The 14,036-nt window shown below is 38.5% G+C and overlaps 1 protein-coding gene across 1 annotated transcript; it reads right to left on the bottom strand.

Annotated features, from left to right (window-relative positions):
- Nucleotides 1-6,094: 6,094 nt before the first annotated feature.
- Nucleotides 6,095-9,402, bottom strand: LOC122362605 (extracellular calcium-sensing receptor-like). The gene is given in 8 exon segments (XM_043264142.1): nt 6,095-6,993; nt 7,184-7,307; nt 7,583-7,810; nt 7,916-8,628; nt 8,631-8,679; nt 8,758-9,023; nt 9,026-9,045; nt 9,194-9,402. Coding segments are annotated over 8 exon segments (2,508 nt in total).
- Between the last annotated feature and the right edge of the window lie 4,634 nt (nt 9,403-14,036).

Here is a 14,036-nt window from a genome sequence, read left to right as displayed (position 1 = left end):
TTTGCCTGATTGAATTGTTAACCTGTTACCCGCTCACTGCCTGCCTACTGACCCTGTATTTCAGACTACCCCTAAACCTGTCTGCTGTTTGGACTGTCTGCCTGGTATTAACCCTGCTTTTCTCTTATCGTTCAAGTCTTTTGTCTTTTCCTCTAATAAACTTCCACAAATGGATTGTACTTTGTCTTCTGTGTCATTGTTACACCATGTAAGCGGGATTATCAACGTTTAGCCATGCATTAAAGGATTTAAAATCCTTACTTATACCACTTAGAATCAGTGCCATTTTTGTCCAAAAATTAACATGATCATAAACGTAATGTTAATTTTTGTAACATTTTTTTGTTTTTACAACAGCTCAAAAAAGGTAACTAAGAGACTTAAGTTTTAGACACCACATTGCCCCTTTTTTGCTCTACTTCGCCAACAAAAATAATTCCAAAAATAATAATGAAATACATCTAAATGGCACTTCTTGTGCAGCTTCCGTGTTGATTTCATAATTTTCATTTGAGAGAGAGAAAGAGGGCACCCTTCTCTCATGTCGTCATTCACTGTAATTATAGCTTGTGGTCTGGAATATAATAACTCTATGGCTTTAAGGATATTTTTATTAAAACCACAATGTTCTAAAACTATATATAGATATGACCATTTGACTTTTCTATTCTTTTCATAGACTTTTCTATTTGTTTTAATATGTGCATCTGAGGGTAAAATTAACCCTGTCTGGCCATTATGTATTAAAGTAATCTTACTATTCTCATATTCAAGACTGATATAGTCCTATATGAGCCAGTAATTTGCCTTTCCTTCCTTTGGAATAGAGGAGATTGCCTCATTCCACAAGATAGGGATTCCCTCTTTAGGAAGTGCAGTGTTGCAGGCAGAAAGACGGATAGGGACCAGTTGTTCCTTACATTTTTTATTTACTGGTCAGAAAACTCGCCAGACCTAAACCCCATAGAGAATCTGGGGTACTGTCAAGAGGACAGAAACAAGAGACCAAAAAATGCAAATGAGCTGAAGGCCACTTTTAAAGAAGCCTTGGCTTCCATACCAGTTCAAGTCTGTGCCCACCGATGGCGCAGTTGCGGAGTCTGGCACGACCAAGGAACCATCGCTGAGGAGAGCGACAGAGCCGTGGAGCGCCACCAGACCCGAGTCGACTGTAACAGACCAGGTGCGTGAGCCGGCAACAGAGTTCGCCACGGAGGAGACAGCCGTTTACAGCGAGGCGCGGGTGGAGCTCCGCCCACTGCACATCGGCTGAGGATGAACTGATCATCCACCTGGAGCTGCTGGATCTACAAGAGGAGCTGGACAATGTGGATTTGGACTTAGACTGGGCACCTCTCCTGTATCCTGAGTTCCTGTTCCTGTCCAGTCGTCCGGTTAGCCCGCTGGTTCCACCCAGCCGTCCGATTAGCCCGCTGGTTCTGGCCAGCCGTCCGGTTAGCCCGCTGGTTCTGCCCAGCCGTTCTGAATGCCTGCCTCAAGAGCGCACCCTAGAGACTGTTCCCGTGCGCTCCTCCAGTTCCAGGGTTGTTGTGGAATGGGTAATGGTTGGTGCAGACCAGAGAGTAATTCTTTAGGGGTTTTGGATTGGCGCGGACCGAACATGATTTGACGAATGATGTGATATGTTGTGTTAAAGGCTTTTTGGGCCACCAAAAGGAATTCTGGATGAGTTGAATGGTTCAGGAAATGCCTGGGTGTCCTGCATTGAGGGAGGTATGAACCCATTGCATGATTCATTGTCTGAGACTTGTCGGAACATATTATTTATTGGGGGGGCAATGAGTGGGGGGTGGTTTGCTGCCTTCATGGATAGAAGCTCCTTATTGCCAACATCATAATAAGAAGGCGCACAGGTGAAGTTTGCCTGATTGGTCAGATCTCTGAGAGAGAACGGCTCTGATACAACAGTCTGATGCGTCGACCTCTACGATAAACGGTGAGTTAGGATCAGGGTGTTTGAGAATTGGGGCTGAGGTGAATCTTTCTTTAAGTGAGGTGAAGTCTTGAATAGCTTCTTGAGTCCACCTTAACTTGGTTTGTTTTCCTCTTAAGAGGGAAGTCAGGGGAGCTGCGACTAGGCTGTCATTTTGGATGAACAGTTAATAAAAGTTTGCGAATCCCAGAAATCTTTGACGTTCCTTTAAGGTTGTAGGTTTGGGCCATTCGGTTACTGCGGTTACCTTCAGTTCATCCTTGGTGACTGATTTGATATCCTAGAAAGGAGCTTTGGGTTACGTGGTATTCACATTTCTCAGCTTTGATGTGCAGTTGGTTTTACCAAGATAACACTGCTGATGTGCAAAGCATATTGGAACTACCTGTGCATTAATCGGTTTTACTGCATAGTACCTGCCAGCCAATCAGACTTGAGTATTCAGACAGACCATGGAATAAATATGTACATCTGCCTCCTTGTCTTAAATTTGTGAACATTCAAAATTATTTTAATTAACCAAATCATGCAATGAAAAAACACACTGTAAATGTGCACGCAATTTGAAAGCAATGCTAGGCCTGAGCACTCTGTATGGATGTTTTCAATGGTCTTTGCAAAATACTTGAGCATGTCAAATCGCAAATCGCAACAACAACAATTAAGATATTATTGCAGACAACTGCACACCCCTGCTGCTGAAGAATAATGAGAAGATCTGTCATCTTTTTATCCTAGCAGCACCAAAGCAGGATTAACATAAGGTAGGGAGGCAGTTTTGATCTTTTTGGTATAGTTGAAAAAAAAAAAAAAAAAAAAAAAAACAGAGAGAAATGTCAGATGTGTCCACTCCAGCAGCTTATGTTCCCGGTTGTCATGGTAACTCACAGACAACAATAGGCAGTAATGTTTTCCCTACACAGTACTGCATCATATGAGATAGTCTAGCTAGTCTGTGTGTCATTATTTCATTTCCATATTGTTACAAAATATAGTTTCATAAAAATTATTTTCCTTTCTTGTCAATATTGTGTGCACGGTGATAAGTGGAGGCACATGATACATAGAAGTCTTGTTTGAGATGTGCCTAGCCTCGCCTGAAATGGAGGCGAGAGTTCATTTCGAGAGGCTGCAGTGAGTCAAGATGGACAGTTCTGCAACAGATACCTATGAGATCAAAGGCAGATATTGCATTATTCTCAGTCTTATGCTGTGCTGCTAATAAACATTATACTGTTTTTTTATATAAATAAAAATACTTTAATAACACACAAGTGCTTGCTATTTAATTCCATATTAAATGTGTATTTATCATCCATTTCTACTTTATTACAAACATTGATTTCTTTTTTATAGAAATATTACTACAATTACATCTTACACAGAGATTGTCATAGTATTTGAAAATATGCATGCATAATTTAAATACATAATCGCATGAAATCAGATTAAAAATAAATGAAGCTGTGTCGTCAGTCAATCGGTTCCCATCATGCTTTTGGTCAGCGTGGTCAGTGGAGAACAACTGCACTTGACTGCTTAAATCAACAATTGAAATAAGTCATGAAGTTATATATTACGAATAGAGTACATATCTGGGACGTCTGGGATGTTGTTACAGAAGGAGGACGTACTGGCAACATTATTACTTGGTAATAGGATGGTATTGGAATTATGTACATACAAATTTGTGGTTACGTTGCCAAGTGTCATAAAATTAGGCCATTTGTTACAATTTTATTTGTTTAGAAATACCATTTGATTAAGAAAACATAGAAATAAAGAATATCCATGGATAATTACTATCCTAGAAATATGGGCCACAGTAATTAAAAACAGCCTATCCCTCAACAAATATGCACTGAATCCCTGAAATATGACCCATCAGAGCATGCACTACAATTTATATATAGGTCGTAATAAGGTACTTGTACAAGTACCATTAAAAAAGACAAGCTCATTAAAAATATGATTTGAAAGACACTTAAAAGACAATTAGATGGTCTGCATACAATACAGACTTCAAATACCTAGATAACTCTTTTGAGAATCGGTGTAAGAAAGGCATTACATCATATTATTTACAAACAATAATAATCTTTTAATTTTCCAAGAATTTAAGAATCATTTTAAGTTGTATAATCATGACTTGTTTAGATACTTCAAAATAAGTAATCCAGAGCAGGGTTTAGGCACAGAATGATTAGTGAAGATATTCCTATTGGCAGTACTATTAGCTAATCTCCAAATTTTATAATTGTTTTCAGAATTACAGATCAGATTCTACATCATATGTCCAAATTTAATGGAGGAAGGAAAGAAATGTTATTATAACAGAAGAGGCTTGATAAAAAAAATAAAAAAATAAATAAATCTGTGTAAATCTTAATGAGAAACCACAGGCTCACACCTCTGGAGGTTATTTGTATAGAAAAATTGTATTATTATTAAAAATAATAATATTTCCGTGGTGAAATCGAATCTGGGTGTTGGAGATAATGTAATATAGTAGAAGACGACCTCTGGTGGCAATTGGACAGAAGGTCATGAACTGGTTGAGTGAGAGTTACACTAGAGTCACACTTTTCTTTTATTCCTTGATTAAAAAAACAAAGTATAAAATGCAACGAACAACTATAGGGACAACTAACATGTAGCAAGCCTCTCGGTTCTTTATTTTAGCCCTTCACAAGAGCCATGAAGTTTTAAAACATTTGTGCAATAATAATTGTTAGAAACAGTTAACAGTTAACATACTGACCAAATAATTTTTTTATCCTCGACCCTATATCTACCCCTTACAGATAGCCTGTTTGCATTGTTACATTTTCAGATAAAAATTATTTGCTATTTTTAACATTTGTTTTTCTCTTATTGGGACCATACTCCTTTGTCAGGCATTGTCAGGCTTTTTTATAACCAATGAAATCAACAACAAAAAAGTAATTAATTGTATAATTTAGCCTTGACATAACTCAATGTGATCACATAAAAATTAGGATGCAATTTACATAAAAAGTGATTCTATAAAAACATACATTTACTTACATTTTTATAGACACTAAATCCAACACTAATGTATTTTCGGCAACTAAACATACAAATATTTCACTATTTAAATGTCTAACACGGATCCTTATTATTGAAATGTCGACACAAATTTTATTAGTACTATTTTCTTTTGTTGTCATATGAACTTGTTTCCAGTTGCATTATTAAACTTATTTACTTGATAAGAAATTATAATTACTATAAAGTAGTTCAGATTTTTGCTTCCAGCTTGTTTCCAAAGAGGTCTAATGTTAAACCTTTATCTTGTTAAACAAGACTTCATGTTATACCCTTTTAATAAATAACAATTCTGCAATAGTTTAACCTCTACCTGTCACTTAATATCTACTTGCCATGGAACACAAAAGGCATTTTCTCCGACATGTGACTGACAACAGAACTATAAATACACCAAAAATGCAACATTTTAAGAAATGTTATTTCTGCTCTTTAATGCAAAATGCTGATTGTGACATGCAAAGTTTCTGGTGAGGTGTATTTGAATGATGCGTTCCTGACCTGCTGTCTTCACAAGCTCACAGAGGATCGGGAAAGTAATTTATAACATAAATTCCAAACCAACTGTATTTCTGTACCAAATATATTATTATAATTGCATTTATCTATCCGTCATGTTTTTCTTATACTATACAGAGATAAGTATGTTTAGGTTTAGAGGTAGGAGTGAGGAACTACAATAATATTTTTGAATGCTATGTTGTTACTAAAATGGTTATTTTCCTGCATTTCGGTCAATTGTGTTTAATATGTTTTTATATTCGCTACAAATGGGAAGGTTTGGGGTAGGTTAAGGGGTCTAACAATATAAATTGCTTATTGATAAAATGTTAAAAATGAAATGATGCGAAAATTATATAAAATATACGTTAATATTTTAACCAAATATGCCTAGAGTTTCGTACATTTTAAATGTTGAAATATGTCTAAACTGTACGTTTTAGCATCAATAAAAACATAGCAAATTTTACCTTTTGTGGTTGTAAATATTACATATTAATACCTACGTATAAACATGAGACTTGACTGCATAACCTCATTACTTTTATTCATTTTTCAGTAGGATTTGGATTAATTTTTTCCCATCAGATGTTGCTTTGTATTTTGTTCAGGTTTAAGCAGGATGATATAAAATTTTGGAGCAAATATACAAAGTAATAACCCAAAACTTGAGGCTAAAATAGCAAATATTTCAACAGCAACTGTAAATTTTCCAGGAGAACTGACATAAGCTGGTATAAATGTAATCCATACAGCACAGAAAATCAGCATACTGAAAGTGATGAATTTGGCTTCATTAAAGTTGTCAGGCAGCGTGCGAGCCAGAAAAGCTAAAATGAAGCACAATACAGCCAGAAGGCCAATGTAACCCAGCACAGCAGAGAAACCTATAGTGGAACCCAGACTGCACTCGAGAATTATCTTTTCATTATAGTATTTCATATTTTTATAGGGAAATGGTGGAGATATTGTTAGCCAAAGCACACATATAAGAACCTGTATAACCGTAAAGGCAAGAACACTGAGCCGTTGTTGTACAGGACCAAACCATCTCATGACATTATTTCCTGGAAGTGTAGCTTTGAAGGCCATTAACACCACTATTGTTTTTCCCAAAACACAGGAGATGCAGAGAACAAAAGTGATCCCAAACGCTGTGTGACGCAACATACAGGACCACTCAGTGGGCCGACCAATGAAAGTAAGTGAACAGAGAAAACACAGAGTCAATGAGAAGAGCAGCAGGAAGCTCAGCTCTGAGTTGTTGGCTTTTACTATGGGGGTGTCCTTCTTACTGTAAAACAGAATGGCTACCAGCAGAGTTAATCCTACTCCAAACAGTGAGAAAAAGACTAGCACTATACCCATAACTTCTGTGAATGACAGAAACTCTACAGCCTTTAACACACATTTATTTTTCTCAGCATTAGACCAGTATTCCCTTGGACACTGCTTGCAGTTATTTGAATCTGGAAAGGAAGTCGTTTTCACTATAGTTAGAAGACAAAAGGGCAGTTATTATTATTAATATTATTATTATTTTTATTATTATTATTCAACTCATTTGATAGAAAAACTGCACCCGAAAAAGTAAAAGAAGAACACAAATAGAACAACTAACTGATTTTCTTTGAAACTGTGAGATGGGCCGAAGTTTACCTGTCTCATTACTGATTTCTCCTTCTGCACATGGAATACAGTCATAACAGCAGACAGGTCTTCCTTTCTGTGTAGCCTTCCTAGTACCTGGAAGACAGCTCTCACTGCACACAGACTTTGGCTTCTGCATAGAAACATTACACTAATGTACATATACAGACTATTGCAGCTTTGAAACATGAAATAATTCAAGCACTAGCAGTCTGCTATATTGTGACAATTTTTTAGAAAATTATTTAAAGTGCTGCTCCAAATTTAGCAGTATCATTAAGACTAATTAGCATGGTACCTTTTTTTCTAGTGGCCAGTGTCCTTTAAGCCTTGATCAGGCCTGACAAACTTTCCAGTGACACAAACAAACTTTCCAGACAGGATATATTATTATATATAGCACTTTACCTTGAGCTGTCCTCCAGCCCAGACTATGTCTTCAGTATTAAGTGAAAAGCGCTGGTCAGGGGGCAGTGAGGCATCATAATATCCCACTGGTTTAAATTCGATTGATCCATCAGAGCCCTGCTGCCAGTTCACAACTTCATACTGGGCTACTGTTGCACCAGTGCTATCAAACCATACACGATCTCCCATTTTTACAGTGAAATTGACATTTTTCAGAGCCTCAACTACCTAGCAAAAATACAGATCAATAATGATATGGGAATAAGAAATTAACACATTGGCAAATACAACATAAACAGGTTAGCAAGTCTAGATATCTAGATAGATAGATACCTGCTGTGGTTTTATTGTTAAGTTTTGCTTGCAGCCTTCATGTTCTTTGCATTTGAGTAAATTATGTAGTGAATGAGCCACAGCATAAACTGCTTTGTACAGGTTACTAGCATATCTTTGTTCAGGAACATCTTCATTATAGTTTTTTAGCACAAGCAGATCTTGATATCTGCTGCAACTTAATTCCGTTTGAGAAGAATTTGAATAATTCCTCTTAATATCTGAGCATGGAAATGCTGTTTCCCAGAATGCTTTTAGAACATAATCTGCTAAACCTCTGATATTTATTTTTTTCACTGCAAAACCCAGTGATCCTCCCAGCACATGGAAACTGTTTGGAGTGATCATACTACTTGCTGTTATCCATGCCTCAACTCCAATCACCTGCAGACCTGTAATGTTTTGAAAACTTAGCTGATCAAGTAGATTGTTCATCTCAAAACTGGTAAGAAATGCAATAATTACTTTTGCAGTGCCCTTTTTTATTGTGTCTACTACAATTTTTAGTTTTTCAGTTTCTGTTCTCTGGAATTTTACAGAGTACTCCACACAAATGCCCTCTTCCTGGGCTACATTCAGAAATATGGCCATTCCATAGTTTCCATAGTCATTGTCACTGTTCACAGCTCCAACCCAAGACCAGCCAAAGTATTTGACTATGTATGCAAGTGCTCTGCTCTGGTGATAATCGCTAGCAATAGTCCTGAAGACAGAGGGTAGTATTTTCTATTACTGAGACATTCACATGTGGCTGAGTGACTTATCTGGGGGGAAAAAAGGATGAAACAGTTATACAGTAACATACATGATAATGTCAAACATTTACCTTCATCTCTGCTTACCACTGGAATTTTAAAAGATCCTGTTGTTCTGGACAGAATCACTGTGGCAGAAGACTGTGGTTCCCCTATGATAGCATGTATAGAGGACCGTCCATTGCATGTCTCCACTTCTGCAAACTCTGGTTCATTCATCAGTGCCATAATTGCACTCATAGAAGCCAGTCTTGAACCACAGCTATCATAAATTTTGTAGCCAACAGAAACATTTGGGAGCAAAATGTCATTTTTGTTAATTTCGTCTATGGCAAAGATCATAGTTTGAGCCATCGGAAATCTTGTAGATTCACACTGTAAAACATTACACCAGTAGACAACTAAACAAATAAACATATCAAATTCAAGTTTTTTTTTTCCTTTGACTTTTTATCATATGTTTTTTCACAACAAAAATATTGCATTAAATACATTCAAAACTACGGCAGACAATGTAACAAACCTGGAGCATGATAGAAGCTTAGGTTTTTGTGTAAACTCAAAAGAAGACAATTCTAATTTACTGTGTATTGCTAAAATTGATCCAATAGTTATGTCTCCATCCTTAGAAAACAGTGGGTACTCAGGGTCTCCCATTATTCTGCAATTCTTTTTTTCAGCTGTCACATTAAGGTGACAGAAAAGCAGGAGTGTGTAAAGCAAGAGAAGCATCCCAATGATTGAGCTGAACTATGACTGCCAAATTCAAATGACCTGATACAGCACTCTCACTTTTATAGGCATAATTAATATGGATCATTTCTTGTACACGTTGAAAGTGACCTCATAGGGCAGGACGTCTATCAGGCTGAATAGGAGTGGAATAGTCTAATTTGAGAGTCTAATATTAGTCTATCAGAAGGTAGCCAACACTTATGTTGCAATACTTTGTATAGGATAAAGCCTATGAAACCCTGCTTAGTTTAATACAAAATACATATTCTTTTTTTCATCTTATATGCTTTTTCTATCATTTATCCTGTCTTGGCACTACCCTATTTGTGCCCTGTGACTTTATTTTGTGATTGATGAATTAAAACCATTTTTTGCTGTAGCTTGTTTGTTAGAGGATATTCACCAAAAGACAGGACATGTTCTTTTATGTCTTTTTTATTTTGCATTTATTTTGTAATCAACAGCATTGATTATTGCTTAATAATAGACATAGCCTTTGTCTAAATCAAAACTGCTGATTCGTGCCTGGTGATGACACTCCTTAATCATGCACACAAATAATCAAATATCAGATATTCCATCTCTTGATTAAAATTAAATCATAAAAACTAAATATATTAATATTATAAAAAGAAAATTACAATAAACGTGTTAATGAGGTAAAATGTTGCATGTCATCCTGCAGGAAACAGCATGATATGTCATATTAACTATCCATCTAAAAAAAAAAAGATAAACAAATAAATAAAAAAATTACACACACACACACACACACACACACACACACATATATATATATATATATATATATATATATATATATATATATATATATATATATATATATATATAGTGACGAGCATCCTGAGCAGCCATCAGCATCGCCCTGGCAACCGACAAGGAGCACCTGGCCACACCCATCATAGGCTGATCGAGAGATTTAACCAGACTCTGAACATGCGCCGACACGTGGTGGCAGAGGACAGACAGGACTGGGACTTAATGCTGCCCTATATACTCTTCGGTATCAGAAAAGTCCCGCAAGCCTCAATTGGTTTCAGTCCCTTCTAACTTCTCTTTGGTTGGCAGCCACAGGGCCTCCTGGATGTTGCCAACAAGGCCTGGGAGCAGCAGCCACCAGCCCATCGCACCGATGTGGAGCATGTTAAGGAGATGAGGGAGAGGATAGGCCGCATCATGCCATTAGTCCGGCACCACCTGTGCAATGATGGAAAGAATCAGCCCGGACATGTACACACTGCCCCATCCAGGCTGCTGACGACCCGACCGACTCTATCACGTTAACCTCCTAAAAAGATGGAGAGGGAATGAGGGCCAAGTCTCCAGCCTTGCGTTCACCGATCCCGTGGTTGTTAATGTCAACCCCCACCTCTCGGCTGCCCAGAAGAAGGAGCTCCACCAACTGGTCGGTCAGTTTTCTGAAGTGTTCTCCCCTTGCCCCAGGCGGACCCACGTCATCGAACATGAGATTGCGTCCCAAATTCAACAGATGCTCAAGTTGGGGGTAATTGAATCGTCACATAGCCACTTGTCCAGCCCCATAATGATGGTCCTGAAGCCCGACGGCACCCTCCACTTCTGCAATAATTTTTGCCACTTAAACAAGGTCTCCGAGTTTGACAAGTACCCCATGCCACGCATGGATGAGTTGCTGGACCGACTGGGAAGGGCCCGGTATATCTCCACTCTGGATTTAACAAAAGGATACTGGCAGGTACCCCTCTCAAAAAACCTCTAAACCAAAAACTGCTTTCTCTTCCCCCAGCGGACACTGGCAGTACCGGACCCTTCCCTTCGCTCTCCATGGATTCCAGCGTATAATCGTCATCCACTTAGAGACCTCAGAGGACCACCTGGCTGGTGCTATCCAAACTCCGGAGGGCTGGACTCACAGCCAACCCCAGTAAATGACAAAGCAAAGCTGTTCAAAGCAAAGTACCTGGGTTTCCAAGTCGGGAGGGGCCTCATCCGACCCCAGGAGAAGAAGGTGGAAGCCGTGCAGAACCGGTACTCTGAGCGCCGGATTTCAGCTGTTGCAGACAGATGCCTCTGATACTGGACTAGGAGCTGTTCTCTCCCAGATCCAGGAGGGAGAGGAGCATCTGATCTTGTACATCAGCCAAAAGCTGACCCAACCAAGAGAAACTACGCTGGGGTAGAAAAGGAGGCCCTGGCCGTCAAGTGGGCAGTCCTGGAGCTGCAGTATTACCTCCTCGGCCGGTAATTTTACCCTTCTTACCAATCACGCCCCCTTGCAGTGGATGCTGGAGCGGCGAACACCAACGCTGACGGCCTCTCTCGAATCTGGGCAGCTTTCGCAGGTCTGTCAGGGATCACTCCCCACCCACTCCCTATTTTTTCCCCTAAACGCACATCTCATTACAGGACCAGGACAACGCATGAGGGGTGGGAGTGTGACGAGCGTCCCAAGTAGCCATCAGTTTCGCCCTGGCAACTGACGAGGAGCACCTGGCCACGGCCATCACAGGCTAATCGGTCCCAGCTACTCCCCATTACTGAAGTGGTATAAAAAGGCCCCGCGGCACGCCAACTACAAGCATTTGTCTCCATGAAAGCTCATGTAACCAGGTATAACAGACCCATTAATATTATAATTGAGTTCACTAAAAAGAAAAGAGAACTAAAAAATCCGCTGATGTGAACAAATAAAGATACAGAAAATAAACAGTCTCTCTCTCTCTTTTATCGCAATTGTATGCATCACACAGTTTACGTATTCCCACGTGGGTGTAGGTAGCCTCAGCAGCCAATCAGAGGTTACGCAAGTCACGTTCAGCGTGTCGACACAGAGACGAGGCGCGGGTGCAGCTTCTTCCGGTTTTTTCTAAAATCATAGCGAGAGAGACGGGGGTAGCTGTGTGTTAGCAAGGAGTCAAAACCAGGACAAAATTTTGGAGGTTTGCCTAAAAAGGAAAAGAAAGAGTCGGAGCACACTTCACGAAGATCCGAGTCGTGTTATAGAACGAAGTTACGTCGGCTAACCACTTGCCCTTTTGTCTGGGAAGTTGCCACGAGGTCCATCATCGTCGCGTTACACCTTGATATACCCGGAGCAACGGTCAGGTTTTTTTTTGTAGGACGGATGTTGTCCAGAACCAACATCTCCAGTGATTCTGATGGCGAGCCAAGTCCACTGAGGAAAGTCCAGCACCGATTTCCCTATCCACCTGCACATAATATTTACTTTACAAGTATCTTTGGAGCAAGGTGAACTGCACAACCTCTACAGCAAATGCACTGGAACCAATTTTTTTTATTTTTGTTTAAGGGCCCAATGGACATTCTTTTATTTTCTAGTGTGCACACTACTACTTTTATTTTTGTAACTTTTGGGGTTTATTTCACATTTTGTACAAACAGGTCAACTGTGTAAACAATATAAGAGTGGCTACTCAACTGTACTCTTGTGTCCGTCTCATTTTTGATGCTCAATATCGTGGCTCCGTCGAATTTGGTATCTTCTGATTCTGGTCCAAGGAATTACTAGTAAAGGCTATTATTATACTGTAATTCACTTTTATAGCGTTAAAATTGGTTACACTCAGACTTACGACTCTTCTCTTGTCCCCTGTAGAAAGCAGCCTATGAATGATCAGCCTACATACTACGGCACGGACACACTGCACCAGGAGGAAGGAAAGGAAGAGAGAGCACCGCAGAGCACCCGGACATTCACCCCACTCGTATTTTTGAACTTTCTGTGTAATAAATCCACCCTCCAGGCTTTTGATTTGAGCCCTCCTTGCCGTCTGTTTCTTCACCCGTCATTTTATATATATATATATATATATATATATATATATATATATATATATATATATATATATATATACTTTGTTATAAAATGAAATAAAACATCTAAACTAAAGCATGTCATGCTTTTTAGAGACTGTAAATTGAATGAATAGAGAAATTGGTAGATAAAACAGTAGGTTACATGAGGTTGTTTGTTCATTGCTTTGATTGTTGAAAATAAAACATGTCATAAGCATATTTTTGACACTACTGGGTATAGCTCCCAGCTGTTTTTCAATTAAAGTGTTTCTTATTTGCATGTTTTTTTATTGTTTGTTTGGACTGCTCTCTAGCTTCTGGGCAAGTACAAGTCGCTGGAGTCTTTTTCAGGTTGCAACATGCCACCTTTCATTTTTTTCTTTCTGTTACATCAGTTTGACGCTTATTCAGTGATTTTAAACAAAAGACAAAAAGTAAGTAAACAAATGCAAAGACAAACATAAGAGTAGCAGGTCACTAGTCTTTATTTAGTCTTCAATAGTCATTCAGGTGTAAAATTGTTTTAAAGAATTACGTGTTATAAATGGTTACTAAATGGGACTAAAAAAATCTTAACAAAAGTTTTCCATTAAATACCATGATTTTTTTTTCTTTTATGTATATCATTTGATGTTGATGAATATATTCTAGTGAATAAATATTTTTCACAATTTCCTTTAGGAGGGGCTCTAATCTTTAAACCATTCTTCTGGCCCATATTATGTTGTTAGTGTTAATCAAAAAGCTCTTAGCAAGGAGCAATGAAGCATCATAATATCCAGCTGATTTAAAGTGTAATGATTCATCTAGGTTCT

Source organism: Puntigrus tetrazona, chromosome 18, assembly GCF_018831695.1.
Source record: "Puntigrus tetrazona isolate hp1 chromosome 18, ASM1883169v1, whole genome shotgun sequence".
NCBI classification, from domain to species: Eukaryota; Metazoa; Chordata; class Actinopteri; order Cypriniformes; family Cyprinidae; genus Puntigrus; species Puntigrus tetrazona.
The sequence above is the reverse complement of the archived record's forward strand: the minus strand, read 5'-3'. Positions and strand labels throughout refer to the sequence as shown.